Source organism: Eutrigla gurnardus, assembly GCF_963514095.1.
Source record: "Eutrigla gurnardus genome assembly, chromosome: 11".
NCBI classification, from domain to species: Eukaryota; Metazoa; Chordata; class Actinopteri; order Perciformes; family Triglidae; genus Eutrigla; species Eutrigla gurnardus.
In genome coordinates this window covers 5,720,963-5,745,074 of record NC_139925.1, presented here as the reverse complement: position 1 = coordinate 5,745,074, position 24,112 = coordinate 5,720,963, and the positions used below count along the sequence as shown (strand labels likewise).

The following is a 24,112-nucleotide window of genomic DNA, read 5'->3' as shown; positions in this document are numbered from 1 at the left end:
TGCACTCTAACCACTCAACCACCTGCCTGCCTGCCATGAATAAGCCTTTTTATGACTGTTTTGGACTCACTTTTTTTTTCGATTTTTCACTTTTTTTTTCGACATGCTATAGTATGACTTTTTTTTTCCCTGAAAAAGTTGACCATGGCTTTTTATGGCTGTTTTGGACTCACTACACTGAGACTAGGCGCGTCAAGCGAGATGAGCGATTTTTATGCCTTTTTAACAATTTTAAATATTTTTTTATGAATATATCCTGACTGACGTTTTCCTGAATTTTTGACGTGCTATAGTATGACTTTTTTGGGGGGGGGGGGGGGAATGTGACTAAGCCTTTTTATAACTATTTTGCACTCACTACACTCAGATTTTGATTGACACGCGATATAGAAGCATATGTTAGGACTTTTACATCATTTTTACAACATTTTATGAATTTTGTCGATTTTTCACTTTTTTTCCGACATGCTATAGTATGACTTTTTTTTTCCCTGAAAAAGTTGATCATGGCTTTTTATGGCTGTTTTGGACTCACTACACTGAGACTTGGTGCATCAAGCGATATGAGCGATTTTTATGACTCTTTAACAATTTTAAATATTTTTTTATGAATATATTCTGACTGACTTTTTCGTGAATTTTCGACGTGCTATAGTATGACTTTTTTTGGGGGGGGGGGGGGGGATATGACTAAGCCTTTTTATAACTATTTTGCACTCACTACACTCAGATTTTGATTGACACGCGATATAGAAGCATATGTTAGGACTTTTACATCATTTTTACAACATTTTATGAATTTTGTCGATTTTTCACTTTTTTTTCGACATGCTATAGAATGACTTTTTTTTTCCCTGAAAAAGTTGACCATGGCTTTTTATGGCTGTTTTGGACTCACTACACTGAGACTTGGTGCATCAAGCGATATGAGCGATTTTAAATATTTTTTTATGAATATATTCTGACTGACTTTTTCGTGAATTTTCGACATGCTATAGCATGACCTTTTTTTAACAACATGATCAAGGCTTTTTTTTTAAAAGATTTTCTTGTATAGACACCTTTGTATTTAGCGGTGGATAGAGAGGAAACATGGGAGAGAGAGGGGGATGTGACATGTATCAAAGGATCTCCAGCTGGGATTCGAACCTGAGGCTGCTGCATATATGCAGACATGGGTAAATGGCATGCACTCTAACCACTCAACCACCTGCCTGCCTGCCATGAATAAGCCTTTTTATGACTGTTTTGGACTCACTACACTCAGATTATGATTGACACGCGATATAGAAGCATATGTTAGGACTTTTACATCATTTTTACAACATTTTATGAATTTTGTCGATTTTTCACTTTTTTTCCGACATGCTATAGTATGACTTTTTTTTTTCCTGAAAAAATTGATCATGGCTTTTTATGGCTGTTTTGGACTCACTACACTGAGACTAGGCGCGTCAAGCGAGATGAGCGATTTTTATGCCTTTTTAACAATTTTAAATATTTTTTTATGAATATATCCTGACTGACTTTTTCGTGAATTTTCGACGTGCTATAGTATGACTTTTTTTTTGGGGGGGGGGGGGGGGGGGGAATATGACTAAGCCTTTTTATAACTATTTTGCACTCACTACACTCAGATTTTGATTGACACGCGATATAGAAGCATATGTTAGGACTTTTACATCATTTTTACAACATTTTATGAATTTTGTCGATTTTTCACTTTTTTTTCGACATGCTATAGTATGACTTTTTTTTTTCCTGAAAAAATTGATCATGGCTTTTTATGGCTGTTTTGGACTCACTACACTGAGACTTGGTGCATCAAGCGATATGAGCGATTTTTATGACTCTTTAACAATTTTAAATATTTTTTTATGAATATATTCTGACTGACTTTTTCGTGAATTTTCGACATGCAGCATGACCTTTTTTTAACAATATGATCAAGGCTTTTTTTTTTAAAGATTATTTTCTTGCATAGACACCTTTGTATTTAGCGGTTGATAAAGAGGAAACATGGGAGAGAGAGGGGGATGTGACATGTATCAAAGGATCTCCAGCCGGGATTCGAACCTGAGGCTGCTGCATATATGCAGACATGGGTAAATGGCATGCACTCTAACACCGCAGTGACCTGAATCTGATTTTTTCGCTCATATGTGACCCATATCTGATTTGCTTTTGACAATGTGAACAGCACAAGTCGCATTGAATCTGACATTTTCTAATCAGATTCAGGCCACATTTAAATGTGGTACTGAATCGGATACGTATCTGATTTTTTTGAATGCGACCGCAGTCTGAACAGCCAGGTCGCATTTAATGCGACTTTGACGTCATTCTGACCCGCGCTGCACTGTTTTGTAAATGAATGACAAATAAAGTTGATTGAAAAGCGGGCGGGAGCCAAAACAAACATGGAGGACAGCAGCGAAGCAAATTTGCCAGCTGCCGCCACACACTGTTTTTAGCATGAAGCCATACAGTCCCACGTTACCGGTTGCCGTTGCCATGTTCGCTTCCGTAAACACCGCTGTGGCGTGGTGTCATCAATGATCAACTGCGCATGCGGGTCACTTCAGGAGCGTGAGCTGTTCACACAGCAATCCGTAGACAGGCCGCATTTAAAGAGGTAATGTGAACAGCCAAACAAAAAATCGGATTTGAGCCATAAATCGGAATTGTGCATTAAGACCTGCGGTGTGAACATAGCCTAACTGTCATGTATCAGGCAAGGAGGGAGGACCCAAATGCAGGGGCAGTGTGAAAAAAGTCTTTATTACGAAAACTCAAAAGGTGGCAAACGTACCAAAACAAAAGATCCAGGAAAAACAGACTACTCAAAACCTAAACTAACACTACAAACAAAAACCCACTCCACATGGAGGAAAACAAGACTTCAGACATAAACTGGCGTAAAAACAACTTAACTTGGATTCTGGTGGCATGGAATGTGACGTGACAAAAGACGAATGACGAACTGGCACAAGACAAGGGGAGACGCAGACTTAAATACACAGAGGGATAACGAGCAACAGGTGGCAACAATCAGGGACCAGGGATGACATCAGACCAGGGAACACATGAGGAAGGGCAAGTGACCTGAAACGAGAAGGGAGTTATTTTCAAAATAAGACAGGAAATGACAAGACAAAAACCCAAGACGAGACATTACCTCACCAGCGTGACAGTACCCCCCCCTTAAGGGACAGATCCCAGATGTCCCTAAGGTCCATGATACGTAGGGCGGGTGGAGGGGGCCAGGAGGAGGGGCTCAGGAGGCCGGGCATGAGGGCGACCCAGCAGACGGGGTCGCTCCGGAGGCCGGGCATGAGGGCGACCTAGCGGGCGGGACCGCTCAGGAGGCCGGGCATGAGGGCGACCTAGCGGGCGGGACCGCTCAGGAGGCCGGGCATGAGGGCGCCCCAGCGGGCGGGACCGCTCAGGAGGCCGGGCATGAGGGCGCCCCAGCGGGCGGGGCCGCTCAGGAGGCCGGGCATGAGGGTGACCTAGCCGACGGAGCTGCTCAGGAAGGCGACGTGGAGCAGGCGTAGGACGACCCCCCGTCGGAACATGAACGGGTGACGAGCGGACCTCCCGAAGGCTGCTCGGAGCAGGCGTAGGACGGCCTCCCGTCGGAACAGGAACGGGTGACGAGCGGACCTCCCGAAGGCTGCGTGGAGCAGGCGTAGGACGGCCCCCCGTCGGAACAGGAACGGGTGACGAGCGGACTCCCGGACGGCTGCGGGGAGCAGGCGTCGGACGGACCCCTGTCTGGGCTGGTGCCGGACAATCCTCCGCCGGGACTGGTGACGGCACAGTCTCGTCACCTCTCTGCTGCTGAGCACTGTGGGCCGAGCCGATGCATGTCTCTCTCCCCGGGCCGGCAGAGTTATCATATGTACTGTGCGCGCGTGTCCAAGCGTGTGTGTGCGTGCGTGGAGTGCTCACAAGCGTGCGCTTGTGTTTAGGTCGGGGATGGAGGGCACAAAAAACTATTTGCACCGGGGCCTATCACCATGATATACACTACTGTTTCACTGATACTGAAAACATTAGATTTTGTCTTAAAAAAGTATTTTTCCATTTGTTGTTGTATTTGCCGTTTCTGTGCGTACATTGAAATTGAATCCTGGCGGCGGCGCTGACAACACCCTCCCGCAGCTATAAACACGCACACAGTGAGAGAGAGAGACAGAGACAGCGAAACGTGAATAGTTCCGTTAACAGCCGGGACCCGAGTGGTCATCTTCCCCTGCAGGTGTCAACGGTGCGTCCGTAGTTTTATCCAACACGCCCGCCACCGCCATCTGTTGTTCCGTCCGACGACGTTTAAAAACAAATGTATCCATGATCAATTTTGACCAACTTACTAACATTAACTTAACGTGAGTGACTATAAGCCGCTAACGCGAACTGCTAGAGCCAGGTAGCTTACAAACTAGTAGCCTGCTGTCTCTGTGTCGAGCATACACTAAAAGCGGGCTCACATGAGTGACGTTGACGTACGGACAGTACAGTCTGTTAATGAACCCAGATCAGTGACAGTTGTCATCGCAGCTGCCTGAATGCCGTTACGACGTGACGTGGTGGTGCTGTTGAACTCCGCACTTTTCTTGGTTATTTTGTTGTAGTTTTTTTCTTGGTGGTTTTATGGTAGGGCTAACGGTAGGGCTGACACAATTCTTGATGGGGCTATAGCCCAACCAAGCCCCTCCCTGGCGCCGCCACTGCGCGAAGCACAGTAGACTTGCTCCGCAAGACGCGCGGCCGCAACAATCCTCGCCGCGCGCTCCCGCTACGTTCTTCTTCGTGTACTTTACGCGCTTGATGTTGTTCTGATGCCGCTCTGCCTCGTTAAACCACCACGATGTCGCTTTCTACTTTGAAAACACGGAAAGTTTACACTGTATTTTGCGTGAGCGGAACAGGACATGCATTTATAAGAAAAATGCCGCTGTGTGTCTCCGTCCAAAATCCGCTTTCCTCGCGCTGCCTGCTCGCACAGATCCGCTCGTGCGCACATTCGCTGATGCAGGTCGAGTGTTGTCGAGAAATATATGCAGAGACGGTGCTCCTTAAAAACAACATCCACCCATGCGTGTGTAGTATTAGGACGTAATGACGTATGTACAACCGGCTAACGGGCTAATTTTGGATCATTTCCATCAACCGGCACCTTAATAAGTCACTCTCTCCTTGAATCCTTGAAAACCTTGAATACACTCTGGTTGAACAAAAATGTTGAATGCAAATATAATAATTGCAGAATTGCAGACTGCTTGCTGTGGCACCTGACTTAATCCAACTGCACCAATACACCATCCCACGCGTCTCGTCTGTTTAGGGTTTTTTCGGTGGGTACCACCGGGCCTGAAAAAAATTCTAGGGGAAACACTGGAGTCACTGTGCAACAACACCTGATCTTTCTTTTTTTTTTTCTTTACCAACATCAACGGGTAATTATCTACTTGAGCCATGAAGGTTTAATCTTTAAAAAAAAAAAAAAAAAAGTTCCCGAGGTGGTTTCTGCAAATACCATAATCACACGCACAATGAGCTCTTTTACAGCAACCCTTAAGACCTTTAAATCAAAATGGCAATCAGTGTCAGCATGTAGTGCATAATGGCAGCAGCTTTGTGTGCCAATCTGCATAAACCAACAGGCTGGGGTTGGCGTGTGTGTGTGTGTTTTGGGAGTGTGTGTGTGTGTGTGTGTGTGTGTGTGTGCGTGTGTGTGTTTTGGGGGTGGTAGCACATGTACTGGAGACCACAGCAGCAGACAAAAGCCACAAACCACACAAGTGTCCGTGGATGTGACTTAAAGTTTGTCAAGCAGGTGTTTGTTGGTTTATATGGTGGAGGAGGAGAGAAGACTGCAGCCACAGTTTGCTGCTGCTCTTATTGATTTATTCCTCAGGCGGATGATGGGATGATGAGTGAGTGGCTCGGTTGTTCCCCCCCTTACATAACAGGAAAGCAGCTCAAAGTGCTGATATGAAGCTGAGACAGAGCGCCAGGTCTTTGCATCTTTGCATCCCCGTGGCCCCGGGTTACTGATCTCCTTCTGCCTGGCTGAGAGAAGGAGAAAGTGGGACGGGCAAAGCGGAGAAACTCCGTCCCGTTCTCCACTTTTAATGCGCGCTCCGATCACGCAGGAGGAAAAGTCCAGGTGGAGCAGTTCCGCGCCTGCACACACACACACGCATACACACACACACGCACATGCGCGCGTGCTCGTCCGCTGCTCCAACATTTGCTTGTCAATGAAAGACTAAAGGATCCGGAGGGGGAAGACGCTGCGCTCAGGAATTACTTGATTCCAACGCGTTGAGGACTATTTAACGTTCCCAGGTGAGTTTACCTTCGTTGCTACACGGGGAGAACTACAATACAGCTCCACATATGAAGTGGTCACTTCGTGTTTGCTGCTGCTGCGTGGCGTGAATGAATGGTCCACTTTGGAAATGGTGCGTAATTGCGCGTAATTGATATCCATCACGAGCGAGTCTTGTCGTACTTTTAATAATCATGTTTGTGAGAGATTTTAAACACTAACCGATTTTTCCCCTTTTTTTATTAACTTGTTTGTTTGTTTTGCAAATTATGAGGCGACCTGAGATTTGACAGGCTGCCCAAACAAGCGTCCCGCTGCTTATTCAGTGTTTAACTGTTTATTTTTCTAACGTTTTCCATTTTTTCCTATTAACCCCCCCCCCTTCCCTCTCTCCTAAAGTGAGCCTTTTAGCTGAATGAATTCAGCCATGTCATGATCATTCATACAGCCTCTCAGTGCTGATGAGAAAAATGATCCAGCTTTTATTTATTTAGATTTCTATCCAGCTAGCCTTTATTTTGAAATGACTCATTTTGCTGCACACCCCAGTTGATTTCATGCACGTTATGTTTGACATTTCTTTCACTAGGGTTTGATTAAGCACAGGTGGTCTCTATACAACATGTCCAGCAGGACGACAGGCTCCGGCTTGCAGTCGAACCGGAGCCAAGAATTAAAGTAATTCCGCCTGTTCTGTGCTTGATAAACACAATACTGCCCCAGCAGCCCGAAAGGGTACAGAAATGACCTTGTAGAGACATGTCGGCTTCCCCCGTGTGTCTGATCTCTCCCATGGTTCTCCCCTTGGCTTGTTGCTACAGCGCTTGGCACATCCAACATGCTCAGTGGGTTTTTGACACCTGTGAATGCTGGGATTTAACGCTCCCTGGCACTGGGTGTGTGTGTGTGTGTGAATATACATCTCACTGCAGGCACGCCATTACTCAGCCACACTGTGAAACCAAGCTCTAGGGATCATGAATCACGACACCTCTGTCCCCCTTTGCTTGCTTGCCCTCGTTGCATTCACAAACTGGCCGCCCCGGACCAGGAATGTGGGTGCCGCTGAAACGGAGGTCCTTGTGTTTTGGCGTGAAGACGCATGGCCCTAAAGTTCACGGTCACTGATGGAAAAAGCTGGAATCAGGGCTCATTAACGCATCTGAGACAGTGGTGCACCCGTCACAGGTGTGTGTGTGTGTGTGTGTGTGTGTGTGTGTGTGTGTGTGTGTGTGTGTGTGTGTGTGTGTGGTCCCCCCATGCTTTGACGACCCCGTTGTGTGCCTGCCTTTTGAAATAGGCACAGACTCTACATCCTGTTAGCATTGTGCCCACCCTGTATACCTGCACCACTCCTGCCAGGTGTCTCATCCTGCGTTATCAGATTTCGGGGCACTTATGCATCACAAAAGAAATTTGCCTGCAGGAGCACGAAAATGTTCACCTCGCTGCCTCAGCCGACCGGCACGACGCGGCTCAGCCTTGTTATCTCAGTAAAGGTTGGTCTGCGCTCTTAATCCACGTTGCCGTGAGAATGTTATTCCGAACTGAACTGCGCTTTAATTCCTCAAAGTATGTGACCTGTCTGAGCTGCCGGGTCCGACAGCGTTAAAACCTTTCATCTTTTGCAGCTTTAGCAGCAGTTTCTCATTGTTTTGTGCCATTTGTGAAACATAAAAGCATGCTGGCACTGCAGAGGCCAGCTGAAGCTGTGCTATGAAAGATACACACAGTAATGAAACCCCAGGTCTCTGTCTCTCTGTGTTTATTTGATCCTGTAGTTGAGAACCCTCAGGATCTATTATCAGCTGTACAGGAAACTCCCTACAGTGTTTGTCAAAGGATATCATTTTCCACATTTCACTGCTTGGAGGAGGAGGCATTTAGAGGCTCACGCAAATTGTTGTAATTTCATTTTGTTGCACGTTTAATTTGGTCCTGCAGTGACGTCATGCCTTCCTCAGAGGAAGAGACGTTGCTCTACATGGGGGGAACACGGTGTCCGTGGGTTCAGATTTCCTCGCAGGTGTTGTGACGGATCAGTTTTTGTAGTTTTGCATTATCCAGTGGAGCGAGCGGACTCACCTCTCACACGCTGCAGGTCTGTCTCCTGCACTGTAGATGTGCATATCTGCCCCGGCTTGTTCCCCGGCCTCGGCTTTTCTTCCCCCGCGAGGACTAAAATTGTAGTCCTGACTGTGCAGCAGCGATCCAGCTGCCTGTCAAAGCACAACACTGTGGAAAAAATCATGTCAGTGCTCATGAGTGTCAGATAAAAATGTAGAGCTGCGTCAGGGAAAGTCCAATCACTGACGACTGCGGATGTATTCATTTACCTTTTCTGCTGCGTATTCAATGTAAAAACATCATTAGATGAGAAATCATAAAAATGCAAACATGCACTTAATGGAGAAACTGTGCACCGACAACTCATTTCATTCCATGGCACACTTATGTTTACCAGCCGGGGCGAGACTGTGACGCTTCATGCCAATGATGGAAATGCACTCAATCACTTTCTCGTGTCCGGCGTCCAAAGGATTTTAAAAAATCTGCCCACAAGCACCTTTTATATAGACGGAAAACGTTTTTTAATCCGTGCAAAAACCGAAGTGTAAAAACAACACAGTGTGGTTTTATGTAAGGGGGGGTAGGGGGTGCTGTGTGCCAGACATTATCTTGGCCGGGCACAGTGAATTCCTGGAGCCCTGTGGTCGCCGTGCGGTTACGTCCACTGCACCCGGCCGGGCGAGTGACGGTCCTGCACATAGCCTCCCATAAAACCACGACATGCTGTTTTACACTTTTGTTTCTGTAGGAATTAAAACCAAAGAAATATAAAGTGTTAATTCGTGAGCTTTAGAGGAGCTGAAAGGCTCATCTTGTTGACGTAAGATTCAGTTAACCTGCCAGTAGGAATGTCCGTCATAGGGATACTTTTTACAAAAATATCCCAAAAATTATACAAGAAAGGGACTCTCCCTCCTTAAAACGGATTATAGTAATAAGCCTAATAGTTCATATTATAACTGCATCACATGTGACCCTGCATCGGAGGTCCTAGTACCATCACGTGGTCCCACTTCATCAGATTGAACCTGTTGGTGTCTCTCATGGGAGGTTCAGCATTCCTCTGGTCCTCTAAGGCTTCAGTCATCGCCTCCATCACACCGCCTTGGCACAGAGCAGGGACCCGGGTATGAGCAGGGACCCTGGTATGAGCAGGGACCAGGGTATGAGCAGGGACCGGGGTATGAGCAGGGACCAGGGTATGAGCAGGGACCGGGGTATGAGCAGGGACCGGGGTATGAGCAGGGACCAGGGTATGTGCAGGGACCCAGGTATGGGGAGGGACCAGGGTATGAGCAGGGACCGGGGTATGAGCAGGGACCGGGGTATGAGCAGGGACCCAGGTATGGGGAGGGACCAGGGTATGAGCAGGGACCGGGGTATGAGCAGGGACCGGGGTATGAGCAGGGACCCAGGTATGGGGAGGGACCAGGGTATGAGCAGATATGCGAGTATGAGCAGGAACCGGGGTATGAGCAGGGATGCGAGTATGAGCAGGGACCCGGGTATAAGCAGGGACCTGGTATGAGCAGGGAGCCGGGTATGAGCAGGGATGCGAGTATGAGCAGGGACCCGGGTATGAGCAGGGACCTGGTATGAGGAGGGACCCGGGTATGAGCAGGGACCCGGGTATGAGCAGGGATGCGAGTATGAGCAGGGACCCGGGTATGAGCAGGGACCTGGTATGAGGAGGGACCCGGGTATGAGGAGGGACCCGGGTATGATCAGGGACCCGGGTATGAGGAGGGACCAGGGTATGACCAGCGGGGCGGCTCTCATCTTCCAGCCAGCATCAGACTTTCTCCGGTGGTCTTAGTCCAGACTTGCCGTTGACGATGATGTCTCGTGTTCAGACTTTGATTTACAGCTTTTGAATGTGAATGACAGAGGGAAGACAGGTTCTGTTTCTACTGTAAACATACTGCATTTCACACCAGGACCCGGCTTGATGTGGTTGTGGAGCAGCAGATCGAACACAGTCCCATTCCTTCCACGTTATATTGTGTCTGTGTGCTCTCTAATTTAGTCTCCAGAGATAACACACTGTTTTGTCTGAGGCCAGATGTTCGCTGTTCAGCTTCTGATCGTCAGATACTTTTCTAAACCAAATCATTGGAACAAGACATACAATCCATATTTGATCTTAAATGTCGGTGCAACAATGTAAAGTTACAATAAATGTTTTCCAAATGTTTAAATTGAACACATTTGGCTGTGTGGAGGCTGGATGAGTCATTCAGCTCCGTGTTCAAAGTGCAAAGTGGGTCAAGTCTGCCATTTATCAACAAAGAAGACTTCTCTGGAAAGTGTTTCTCGGTGCTGCGAGTTCACTCCGTCTCGTTTCCAGCTGCAACACGCAGAAATGTTGAGAGGCGTCAAAGAGTTACTTAGTTAGCAGGAAATGAGTTTCGGAGGAAAAACAGTGAAAATCTGCTGCTTCTCTTCTCTCTCAGGTTGAGAGGTTAGACGAGGACATCTGGCTGACCTGCTGAACCAGCACGCCGCTCATCATGATCAGAGCGCCGCTCGCTGCCGTCTGCCTCGGTGAGCCAGCCGGTCCGCCGCTCTGCAGCGCCTTGCATGCTCCTAAAAACACATCATCCTCCAACACAATGTTTCATATGTTCTCAAACAGCAGCGTCCTCGGTCACACTGATGATTGTGTTCCTTTTGTCTGCCTCACCCTCACCCCCACCCTGCCTCACCCACAGCGCTCCTCCTGTGCTGTGCTTGCTGGGCCAAGCCGAACGGATCAAAGAGCAAGAAACCAAAGCAAGGTATTCGTCACCAACCAGCAAGCCTGTAATCTCCGTCCCAGTCCTCTGCAATCACTTTTAATTTCACTTGTTCCAAACAATACGGAACATTTCTAAATCCCTGCAAAATGTTAAAGCTTCCAATATTTATTTATAGGCTGGAAACAGAATTGAAAAGAAATAGATCTTATGATATAGAAAATGCACTTTTTGAATAAATCTTTGCATTCGCTGGATTTATGGCTGAAACTTATAATTAACGATTGTTCTGCCCATTATTTTGTTGATCTATCAATTCAAATATTTGGTCCAGAAAGTGATTAAATTGCTTATTTTATCCGACCAACTCTCCACAACTTAGATATTTTGTTTAATATCTCATCAGACAAAGAAGTGGCAATTATTTGATTTTCAAAAAAAGTTAAATAATTTTATTTTAGATACGTTTTGATCCATGAATTGCCTAATTGTTTCAGCTCTAATTGCACTGCTATCAAACCACTTATGTGTGACTTCAGCATCTAAAGAAAACCACCCTGACCTGTCCATTATTATGTCTTCCGCCATCTTGCTCTACTTCTTCTTCCCCTCCGCAGTCGTTCCAGCCATAGAGTGTGATGTCAGAGCAGGAAAGATCAATGTCCCAGAGTTCATAGCCAAGTGTCCCGCACACTGCAAGGAGACGAAGCAGCAGGTGTACGGGACGGGCGTGTTCGCCTCCATCTCCAGCATCTGCAACGCAGCCATCCACAGGTTAACGAGGAATATCCAACAGAAGCTCCCGTGGCGGTCGAAGCACGGAGATGTCTGAAAATACGTTTTGTGTCCACAGTGGCATCATCACCAACACGGGGGGGAAGGTGATCGTGAGGAAAATGGCCGGACAGAACACCTACAAAGGCAGTAACTCCAACGGAGTGCGCTCTCTGTCTCTTCCCAAGTGGAGGGAGTCGTTCGTTGTCTCAGGTATGAACGATGGAGGAGACGACGTAAACGTACTTCTGTAGGAGTCCGACCGACAACTCTGTTGTGTTTCAGTGGGGAAGCCCAAGAAAGGAGTGATCTACCCGTCTACCCTGGACTACGTCCCGTCAAGACCCACCTACGTGAAAACAAGTGAGAGGACGGTTATTCTTGTATTTAGTTTGGATCATCTGATTAGGCAGATTTTTAACTTGAGGTGAAATATTCAAACTCGCAGGAATAAGCGAATGACGAGATATATATCGTATATTCGCATCACGTCATTTCTGTTGCCCGGCGCAAATTCTGCTCTATTCATGCATTTGCATTGACTTCCTATTCAAGAAAAATTATCTTCGTGTTTGGTGTCAAAGCACTGGGAGACTTGAAACTAGGGATTGAGACCATAAACTCATGTTTACAATGTTTACTGAGGTAATAAATCAAGAGAGAAGTAGGGTAATTTTCTCATAGACTTCCATGCAATCAGAGAGGAGTCGCCCCCTGATGGCCAGCAGAGAGAATGCAGGTTCAGGGAGTTTCACACAGAAACTCCCTGACATGTGGGTTCAAACAGAGAAAGTTGCTTAAATATTTGTAGATGTCTAGTATACAAATATAACCACTACAGCAGAATTCCAATCACCATATTTCAGCATATATAATCAGGATTCTTCGTATTAAAATAAAGTTTGAATGTAACCCAGACATCTAGGCATCTTTTGCTACCAAAATGACCAGATCAGTCGGTTCCAGGGACAAAAGGTCACTCGGTACACAGAATGTTGGCATGTTGAACCTCGCTCAGGTTGAACGAGGAGTCGGAGCGCTGCAGCCTGGCGAAGAATGTCAAGAATGCATTACACCAGCGCGTACTGTAGACGCTCTTCCTCCCCGTCCATCCATCTTGTACACGAGCGCCTTAATCTGCCGTCTTCCTTTCAGGTCAAAAGGAGGCCAAAACCCCCGCGGTCACCACAGCGCTGCCTACAACAGCAGCGACTGAACCCACCACAACTACAACACCTGAGCCCACCACTACCACCACCACCACACTGGCTCCCACCACCACCACCACCACCACACCTCCCCCACCACCCACCACCGCCAAGCCTCGTGCTGCAGCCCATAAAGTCAGGGATGCAGGTGATTTAAACAAACACACCTGTTTTAATCATTCTTGCATGCACACGTACAAAAAAAGCTCATTCTTCGCTCTAAATCCATGGATCCACGTATGCCGTGTGCAGGATCGTGTTTTACTTGGATGCTGTTAATGATCCAATAATACCGATCCACACGACGATCCACTGCAGCCGCCTCGCCGGCGTCTCACTAACACTAGAGGCTTGTACCTACGAATGCCCGTTTACCGGAACAAGCTTTCATTTGTGTGAGGCCGAGTGATGAAGACGAGCTGGTAATTACAAGTCAATTATGACAAATTACAGCTGATCTGTGATGAAGTGCGTACACTTGATCACAGGACCTTCATCACTCATTAAATGGAAACATTATCGGACGGTAATCAATGCGAGTCTTCCCCCCCTCCCATCGGTTTTTTGGATGGAAATGCAGCTTCAGTTGAGTAGACAATGCTGCAATATCTTAAGGTATGTGTGTAAGTGAGACGGGCGGCGTGCCAGACGACCTCCTTCACTCTCTGTAACATTATCTCTCTTCTCTCCATATTGGCACCCCGTTTGTCTTTCTTCTATCTAGGCAGCAGTCACCCATACCTTGCCTCAAGTAAGTGAAGCAAAGCAAACACGGGTTCAACACTGTGTTGCTTTTATTTTTTTTGGAGGGGGGGGTGACGGTGCATGAGGGGGGGTGAGGTGGAGGTGTTGCTTTACAAAGGGATGGAGCCACAGATATGCAGTGTTTTTGTGTTACATCAGTCCTATGGGAATAGTGTGCATCACGGTTAATCCTGTATAATAATAAAGGTTGAGTAGGTGATTCTATTCAGAAACACTTTGTTATATAACTTGAAATCCTCAGAACAATCTGATAGCAATGAAAACATTAAATACTCTGACATAAAAAACTGTAAATGACTGTAAACCCCCCGTCCAATCAAAAAAGACAAGCCAGAGAAAATAATTGGACGGCTTCCTGTCTGTAAATGCTTACTTCCTGGTTGCCGATCTCGAGCACTCGTTTGGCGTTCTGGGGGAGTGGCTTTGATCAGAGGTCTGAACGAAGGGGGCGGGACTATTTTGCTTCGGCGATGCGTTCAAAGTCTCTGTGTTTTTTTTCCAAATGACCTACTCTGCCTTTAATATTTAAGTGGTTTAAGCCAAAATCTTAAAACAGTACGATCATGACCTGGATTACTGGTTTACACTGAATCCAAAACTATGTTGTTTTTGTGTGTCTGAATTTGTTAATCTCGACACTGGGATAGGACAGTCACATAACGGTCAAGGAAAGAGTCCCGGCCAAGGTACGTCACTACTCTCACTGATTCTGCAGCTCTTGGAAAGTCCTTTTAAACCTCCTTTTCTATAACACGTTAACTAAACCATGGCATTTCTTCAAAGTACTCAGAGGAAGCGCCTATCCGAATAGATTCCCACAACGTGCCAGTGCAGGTAAACCGAGCTTTAATCTTCCTGATGTGTCTTTTTCTTTCTTACTGATATATGGAGACTCTGCATGGCATCTGCTCGCAAAAGCATTTTACACGTTTTCCAACGGCCCAACTTCATTTTGTTGTCTTTCAAACTTAAATGATTAACTCAGTGTCATTTTGTTTTTTTAGCGTGCGCCTCTGTCCTCTGTCGTCTCATGTTAAATTAATTTGTCTCCCAATCTCGGGGTTCCAGGTCTGCGGAGACCAGAGGCAGGGTCGGCCATCAGGAGACCGCCATCCTCTCCAGTTGGCCCAGGTCAGCCTCACCATTAAACACTCACACACACATAAAGTATGTGTAACAAACAGGTAGACGCGGCGGGAGCCACAAGGAATGTAAGTTAAGGGCAGCAGGAGGGACGGGTGACTCTGTTGGAACAAGAATCCAGGAGACGCCGACTGCTGTAAGTCTGACCCTCGCATCCACACCCATAAGCCCCTGTGATCTTCACCCCGGGGTCGCCGCTAATCCTCTCCATCAAGCATCTCGGCCAACATTCCTTTTCACGATAACCGCTGCTCTCTGTCACCAGGCACATCCTCCTATTCGTGTTTTCATTGGGGATGAAAAGAGCCAAATGAAGCCGAGTTGAGGGCCCGTAAACACGCCCAGCATATATCCTTTTGTTTTTGATATCATGCTGCGGAGAAAAACGCCTTCAACCTCACTCACAGCGAAACAGCTGGGCTGCATTTGTGGACGGAGGCCTGAACTGAAGCTCTCTTCTTTCCCTCTCTCATTCTATCTGCCTGTTTCTCATTTCCACAAACAGCTTTTAACAGGGTTCAGCCGGCTCCACCCGAGCGGACTCCAACCATGAGCCAGTCGAACCCCGGTAAGTATCTCCAGACCCTGAGAGGGAGTTCCCCACCTGTACTAGCAGACGCATCCGCTGACGTAGAGGATAAACTAGGACAATAAAACCCTCGTTTCATATATCAAACATCACTCTGAGGGATGCTGTGGTTCAATGCTTCCCAAGAAATACAATTACATCAACGTGGAAACATGAGAAGTGAGGATAAGACCTGGAACGGATCATTTCGTCCTTGTTAGTGAAACACAATCAAATAATCTAAATAAGATTATCATAAATAATAACAAGGTGCCCCTGCATAAATAAATTCATACGTTTTGTATCCTGTCGGACTATTTTAAACCATGACAGCAAACTAGACAACATAAATATAACATCATGTCCGATCCCTACTGAGGATGTCGGCTGAGAGGAGCGTCGATGTGACATCATCATCCCGTCTGTTACTTTAGATAAGACCACGATGAGAAACAGGCTCCGTCAGGACTTTAATAGCATCTTATGACAGATCCCGTCTGGCCGAGCAACTTAGAGGCAGGGAGGGAGACAGACAAAGTTAACCAAGTGACCCCCGGTGCTGCTCCCAGACCCGATCCACAGCGCTGCAGGATCCGGGCCCTCTCGCCAGCCTGTCAAGAATAGAAAGCCTCTCGCCGGTCAAACCCAAGGCTAGGTTTGGCTCGCTGAAGAATGCGCTTCTGTTTTTGCTTCCCTGGAATGCAAAACCATATACCCCTAAAATTAGACGGCGCCGCATCCATTTAAATGACGGTTGATTGTATGATATGATTTTTTCAAAAAAATGTTTCAATCCGGCGCTTCGTTTATCTGAATGACCCGTCACTCTCTCCTTCTCTACTCAGCTTGTGTGATAATAATGTGACAGTTTATTGAGTCCCTTGGGGGGGAAATTCTTTGAGCTTGAGGTCAGAGGTCAGAGGTGAGGATCAGCTACACAAGCAGCGCCCCTGGAGCCGGCTGGGCTTCACTGTCTTTTCTCAAGGGCACTGAAGCAGGGTCGTCGCTCGCCGTCTTTGGAGTTTACGAGTCGGAGGGGTTTTTTTTTTTCCTCGGTCACTTTGCCCCCCCGAACAGATGTCTGGATTTATTGCTCGGCTTTTCTGGAAATGTTAACGACCCCAGTTTATCCGCACATTTGTAATGAGATATGCCACAAACATCTATGAAAAAAAACAGACTGTAAAACATGTTGAGATTATTTTCCTTAGTGCTAAAATGTGGTTAAATGTGTTTCGGAGACTTTCAGAGAAATTGCACATCAACATATTGCAGAGTGAGCTACAAACCAGGGTGAGGTAAATGGAATCCTTTTAAAGCACCTGTTTCATCAGAATAAAAAACAACACCACTGTCTGCTGTCAGACGCTGGGCCTTTAAACCACCTGCAGATTAGGATAATCTCTGCGTCCTACTATCTACACTGTCCCTAGTTTGACACGAACTCTAGAAAAACACTCTCACGCTTCGCTGGGCCCGCTGGCTGGGCGCTCCCAGCCCGACCCGGTCAACAGCTAGCTGCCATTGGATGGGAACCTCAGAGCCCAGGCCGTGTGTTTGTGTAGGCTACCCATCCACCCGCGGGGAGGGGTTAACCGAAGTGTGTTGTCATGGCTCAGTCAGTTTAGACAGATGCGACGCGCTGTTATGGTTTTGCTCAGCTGTTTGGGCTTCTGGCTTCATCACATTTCAATTAACCTCGGGGGCCGTATTGTTGCCGCGTTACAAGTTGAAACTGTGCGTCCGCGATGCCAAGAGCGGCAGGTAGAAAAACATGTTTCCTCAGAGATTAAGGCCTCCTCGGTCCCTCAACCCGGGTGGGAACGAGGCTGAACTTCACTAAAACAACCCTTAGTCAGCTCCGTCTCTGACTGACTGACTACTGTGTGTTTAGACTCTGACTCCAGGCTGAACATCTTGTGCATACCCCACTAATAACGTGGCAGGTTTAGTGGAGGTCACAAGTATGCTCCTCCCTGATGCTTTCTAATCTTCCCCCTCGCACAGCTTTTCCCAGAAGGGATTGGGCGCCTCCCTCTTTTCCTCGTCCCGATTGGTTCCCGGGAGCTCGACGACCAGCAGGTACCAAACATGCAAACACATCATCCTTTCTTTCCACGGTGATTTCTTTCAAACGTCAGCACGCTAACATTCTTCCACGTGGATGTATTATTCTTATAATACATCAAACTTTCACAATGGTAATGCTAACATGCAGATACAACAGTTACCGTGGTCCGGGGGTGCAAACGGGTTTGAGTGATTGGACCAGAAGAGAGAAAGAAAAAGAAAATATAACTTTTAGAGATGCTGACACCAAGTTTAGTCATTGTAAGCCCTCAAAAATGACAAATGTTAGCCTTTTTATTTGTTATAGTCATCTATAGTGGTTATTTGCATTAAAAAAAACATTCAAATTATTGCAGAAAGATTATTGCACTTTTTATTAATAAAATAAAATATTGACATTAGTAGTTTTAATTAAGTCTTATAGTGTTAAGGTTAAACAGGTCATAATATCTATTTTAACATCGCTTTGAATACGAATTTACTCAAGTTTCTCGCCAAAAGCTGCATTTTACAGGATCACATTGAACGCATCGTGTTAACGCTCGTTTTTACCGACTAGACCTTGAACGAGTCACAACGTAGAGCGAATGGAAGCCCCGCGCGCTAGCAGTTAGCTTCCGTGCGCTAACCTTGCTAGCTTTCCTCGATGTAAACAAAAGGATTCGTTGTTAAAACTGTGTAATTAGGACGTTTGTACGCGCGTTTAAATTACACAACTACCACGCTCACCACTTCACAGCTAACATTTGCTAATTTAGCACTAAACACGAGCTAAAATACGACGTTAAATACCTTTGTGACGTGACACAGCTTGTGCTTGCTGACGCCTCCGCCCCCTCTTCTGCTGTACATTCAGATGTTAGTTACGGGGCTCCAGACTCGGGATACGCGTGGAGCGAGACGGACACACCTGAGATTACAGGTAAATCTATTAACGAAACAAAGTAGGAAGCGAGAAAAAAAACATGACGTCTGGTGTGTGCTGCCCCCTGTCACGTCGGCAGGGTACTGCACCTTGTATCCAGTGTTGCGTGTGTGCAAAACCACGGCATGCGTGTGTTTTTTAATGGGCTCCATCCGTATGTACATGTAATGTGTACACACACACACACACACACACACACACATATATATATATATATATATATATATATATATATATGAATATATTCGGGTTCATTGTTGAGGTGCATGTGAAAAGAAAAAAAACTATGTTGTGATAATTCTGCACAAAGCTGTTGTTTTTCACTGGTTTGTGATTGGCTGGGGAGAGTGCGTGACCAATCACAACCATGGAAACGTGGTGCTTCTCCCCTCTCCACTGCCGGGATACTAACGGGTTTCACCACATCCTCCTCTAGCTCGGGATCACAGGCCTGATTTCTCAGACTATGAGCGCTGGTTTTATAACTTTGGACCGTACCGTAAGTGCTTTTTCTTACTCTATTTTACCGGGAACTAACATCAGTGTCGGAGGCTTCAAAGGTGTTTAAATGTGTCATGTGTTCCCAGTTTTATGTCCTGACACAGCGGCTGATTGAATAAGATGAGTTAATGCCAATAAGTGTATAGTTGAGCTGCTTAAATTGACAGGAAGGCACGTTTGATCTGTTTTTAGTCAAAGCCGTGACATCAGGCCTCTTACAATGTGGCCCACAAAAGGACCTCACTTTCAGATTACAGGCCCTGGTTCAGCCTCCAAAGGCTAGAAGGGACACGGTTTGGAAAAAGTGGCCAAGCCACATCCAGCATGTACCACACACACACACACACACACACACACACACACACCAAACCACCACCACGCCATCCAACCAGATGAAACATGGCGCTGATGGGAGCAGGCTGCGACGCCCACGCCGTGTTTACATGTGTGCCACAGTCGGGCCCGTCTCTGATGGTGTCTTTGCTTTTAGTGCCTCGCTCCACCGACTCAGATGGCAACCGTAAACCGGACACGACCCATACTAGAGGTGAGCAGCGGTAACCATGGTTACAAACACCTGTTTGTATCCAGGAAACCGTCAGCTTTGACACATAGGATCTATTTTTTTCATTAAGTTGTGAGGTTTTCCTACCTGCTGCTGCTTCAGCTCTCTAATAATAATAATAATAATAATAATATTAAAAAAGTAATTAATTCGTTACTAACGCCGAGCTTGTGTGCTATCATCTGTGCAGTGGAGCCAGTGGACGCCTGGAAGCCCGACACCAATCCTTACGAATCAGGTGAGACAGCTCACATGACTCTGACTCGGACAGGAAGTACAAACCAAACCGAGGCCAGCCAAGGAAAGAGCATCTGGCTTTCTGTTCAGCCTGTAATTGAAGGGATTCGGAGTCAAACGGTGGTTGCTTTGGAGGATAAAATCAGTTTGTGTTTGGCATATTTTTTATTTATTTTTTTGCCACAACGGATACTAACTAACATCTGGGATCTCCGAAATGTGGAAACGGAAATCTTTACCAAAGAAACTGGGAAAAATCTCTTGTTTTGTCTGGTTTCTTAGGATTAAACTGAATTTTCAGAAAAATGCTGTGTGATGACATATATGTTATGATTATTAAAGGGTAAAAAACGTTCATTTTAATGTCTTTGTTACAGAATCAATAGCAGAATTGCAGAACTCCTTTAGATGTTTAAATGTTTCTTGATTTTCAGGCTTCAACGTGAGGGAGCAGGAACCTGCACCCAGAGCACCTGAGCCCGCCTCACAGGGAGACCCCAGTACGTAGGTTTGCATATTGAATGAATCCAGAGGTCTTTTCCTCATAAAACATACGTATTCTTTACCAAATCTGCCGTCCTGTTCCTGCAGACTGTAAGGTGGACCTGGCCTTCCTGATGGACGGGAGCTGGAGCATCGGGAAGAGGCGCTTTAAGATCCAGAAGGACTTCCTGTCCGAGGTGGCCCAGGTCATCAACGTGGGCGTGGCCGGACCGATGATGGGCGTCATCCAATACGGGTAAACCTCAGCTCCTGTCTCTACTGTTACACCGTGTTAAGAAAACATGATGCGACCGCTTGTTGTTGTTTTTGCGTGAAGGGACGACCCGGTGACGGAGATCAGCCTGAGGTCTCACTCCAACTCCAGAGAGGTGAAGTCGGCCATAGAGAAGATCGCGCAGAAGGGAGGCCTCTCCAATGTGGGTGAGTGACCCTCGGCCCGCTGCCAGATACAGTAAATGCCTACACAATGTGAAAGTGTGAAAGGGGGAGTTGCAATTATCACATGGTTTACTGCCCAGGCACATTTTCACATGCAAGGATAGAATTAAATCTAAATTTGCCACGAGACGACTGTTCGCTAAATTACAGCTCTGCGTCTGTAAGCCTCGTTGTTCCCTCCCCTGACCAAAAAGCAGTCCGTTTATATGCCGGCCCGCGGGGGTCAGCCTTCGGGAGGGAAAGTGATGTTTTTCTGCTCTTGGTTTGGTGCGTCAGCATGAAGCTTCCGCCCGCCACATGTGTCTTTATGACTCGCTAAATGTTGCATTCACGCACAAACCGTGTTGTTTGTGTTTGCGCCCCAGAAGTGCTCTTTAATCACACGACAGTTGTAGCCGCCAAACAGGGACTACGATACGCTAAATGATAGGATGTCGCTGTTTTTCTGATGACATACAGTTAAAGTACATTATACACACATGTGTATTTTTACATGACCATGTTTTTAACATGGCGTACAGTAGGGTTTTTTTTTAGAAGGTTGCTTTTAGACATGCAGCTTCTAAAGAAACATCCACTTTGAAAAGCATATACTTTTCTAATTGTGTTTTTTGTATAATTTAATACTCCACCGTGTGTATTTTTACTCCCTGGTGGAGTTACAACCAACAGATCGGTTCCACTCTCTCAGCTTGTCTTGTCCTGAATGCATTCCTGCGATTCAACCACAGACTGAATAGAAAGTGTTTTGTTTTTTTTAACCGTCTCTCTGCTGCCCCCTGGTGCACCGACAGGGAAGGCCCTCTCCTACATCAACAAGCACTACTTCAGCGACGCCAACGGGAACCGAGGCGGCGCCCCGAACGTGGCCGTGGTTCTGGTGGACGGCTGGCCAACGGACAAGGTGGAGGAGGCGTCCCGGCTCGCTCGCGAGTCCGGCATCAACATATTCTTCGTGACCATCGAGGGCCCCGACGACAACGAGAAGCAGAACCTGGTGGAGACCAACTTTGTCGACAAGGTTAGTATCGTCACAGGTGCTTTTTTTAAAATAAAACGCCCGTTTGACACACAAGTGTGCTTCATCCCTGCAGGCGGTTTGTCGGACCAACGGCTTCTTCTCGCTGCCCGTGACCAGCTGGTTCGCCCTGAGGAAGGCCGTGCAGCCGCTGGTGAAGAGGGTGTGCGACACGGACCGCCTGGTGTGCAGCAAGACGTGCGTCAACGCCAACGACATCGCCTTCGTCATCGACGGCTCCAGCAGCGTGGGCACCGGCAACTTCCGCACGGTGCTGCAGTTCGTGGCCAACATCACGCGTGAGTTCGAGATCTCCGACACGGACACGCGGGTCGGCGCCGTGCAGTACACCTACGAGCAGCGGCTGGAGTTCGGCTTCGGCCAGTACAACAACAAGGCCGAGCTGCTCAACGCCATCAAGCGCATCAACTACTGGAGCGGCGGGACGAGCACCGGCGCCGCCATCACCTACGCCGCCGAGCAGCTCTTCAGCAAGTCCAAACCCAACAAACGCAAGATCATGATCGTCATTACGGACGGGCGCTCCTACGACGACGTCAGGGAGCCGGCACTGGCTGTCCACCGCCAAGGTCAGAGGTCAAGATTATAAGGCAGAATTAGAAAATGCATGATAATCTAGACTTTTAGCTCCTTAAAAACTTTTGTGGGAACCAGAATCCACACAGCAAAGTGTCACAAAGGTCTCTCCGTGTGATCTCGACGTCCCTTCCTGTCCTTCCAGGTGTGATCGCCTACTCCATCGGCATCGCCTGGGCCGCCCAGGACGAGCTGGAGTACATCGCCACGGACCCCGACAAGGAGCACTCCTTCTTCGTGGACGAGTTCGACAACCTCTACAAGTTCGTGCCCAAGATCATCCACAACATCTGCCAGGAGTTCAACTCCCAGCCCCGAAACTGAGGACGGACGGACGGACGGCTCGACCCCCGGGCTGTCTCAACAGAACGCCGGTTGTAAATTTACTCGCCCTGTGGCCCAGATGGCGGCGCTGGATTGGCTGCAGCGCGCCGTATTTGAACAGGGAGGTGCTTTTGAATTCAGGTGAGGCGTTGTGGGTTTGGAACAAAACAAATCTTAAATCACACAGAAAGATGGTGCTTAAATGTAAAAAGGGGGTTTTGCATTCACGGCGACATATTGACCTCTCGTGACCTCTCCGTTAGCGCCACAAAGAAAAGGCCGTTCTTGGTCATTTAATAAGGATATCATATTAATAAGTCACCCTTTATAAAGGGGTTATAAGTTGTAACTAAGGGTTTTTTTTTAATGAATCATGAATCATTTACTAATGCTTTACACTCGGAAGCCGTAAATCAGAACATTTAGGTTTGCAGAAGATCCTCCTCTGGATGTTTTTAGTTGACCTCTGACCTTCTGGAAAAGAGCAAAAAAAAAATCATTTATTAGCATCTTTTCTGAATTAAATGGTGGAGGAGCCAAAGGGATTTTTTCCCCCAAAGTGTGTAAAAGCCCTCAAGTACAACTTTACAGAACCTTTATAAAGGAACGTGACGCCAAAATGATTTAACAAACATGAAGCTACCTTACTGAGATATGGCGCTCGCTGATGTAGATTTAAAAGCATGCCTAGCACTTCCTCTTACGGCTTAACATACTTCATACACTTCATAATATGGTGCTTTTATTTTGTTTTAATACAATTCTCTGTAAAGAGGATATACTTCCTTAGAACTGGTGCATTATAATCTTCCTAATAGGAGAGATTTGATAGTAGGGACATTGTTAAAGTTCCTCTCAAAGGCGCTGATGGTGAGCGATAGTTGGAATGATGTGAACGGCGAATCAACAACGTGGAACAAAAAGAAAACGTGGACTTGTGTGAGAAACGAGGAGCTTGTATTTCTGAACGCTCTCGTACAACAGAGCTTCTAATGTTGCAGGCGTTTCTCAGTTTTGTTGAAAGAGTATTTATGATTTTCTTCCCTTTTTATATCCTGTTTGTACATACGCATATTAAAAGCTTTTTCGCTAATGTTCATAATTGATCAATATATTTTTTTTTTGCAATTTTTAATAAAATGAACTCAAAAGTTGGTGTTTTCTCCATTTTTCTTTATCCAATTTATGTCAAAGCTGCACTCCTCAGTTCCTGAATGCATGTTATAATAAGAATCATAATAATGACTTATATAGCGCTTCAAACAATTGTCCATAAAGGATGCTCCTTGTAACTCCAAACAAACATGTTTTTAAGATTTCCAGCAGGAAA

At 46.5% G+C, this 24,112-nt stretch overlaps 1 protein-coding gene across 10 annotated transcripts; it reads left to right on the top strand.

The window, feature by feature from the left end:
• Nucleotides 1-6,164: 6,164 nt before the first annotated feature.
• Nucleotides 6,165-23,936, top strand: vit (vitrin). 10 transcript variants are annotated; one of them, XM_084020592.1, is made up of 23 exons: nucleotides 6,165-6,357; nucleotides 10,864-10,954; nucleotides 11,122-11,187; nucleotides 11,763-11,919; nucleotides 11,999-12,132; nucleotides 12,205-12,282; nucleotides 13,075-13,275; nucleotides 13,852-13,878; nucleotides 14,540-14,578; nucleotides 14,676-14,726; nucleotides 14,961-15,023; nucleotides 15,541-15,603; nucleotides 17,611-17,685; nucleotides 18,530-18,595; nucleotides 19,035-19,097; nucleotides 19,590-19,646; nucleotides 19,855-19,902; nucleotides 20,336-20,401; nucleotides 20,493-20,640; nucleotides 20,722-20,825; nucleotides 21,638-21,864; nucleotides 21,938-22,451; nucleotides 22,604-23,936. In XM_084020592.1, exons 2-23 carry the CDS (start codon nucleotides 10,921-10,923, stop codon nucleotides 22,780-22,782), a joined length of 2,460 nt encoding a protein of 819 aa, XP_083876718.1. In that variant the 5' UTR covers nucleotides 6,165-6,357; nucleotides 10,864-10,920; the 3' UTR covers nucleotides 22,783-23,936. The 10 variants fall into 10 exon arrangements, with proteins under 10 accessions (XP_083876718.1, XP_083876720.1, XP_083876723.1 ...); XM_084020594.1 differs by lacking the exon at nucleotides 13,852-13,878 and having other exon boundaries at nucleotides 6,166-6,357; XM_084020597.1 differs by lacking the exon at nucleotides 18,530-18,595 and having other exon boundaries at nucleotides 6,166-6,357.
• Nucleotides 23,937-24,112: the final 176 nt, after the last annotated feature.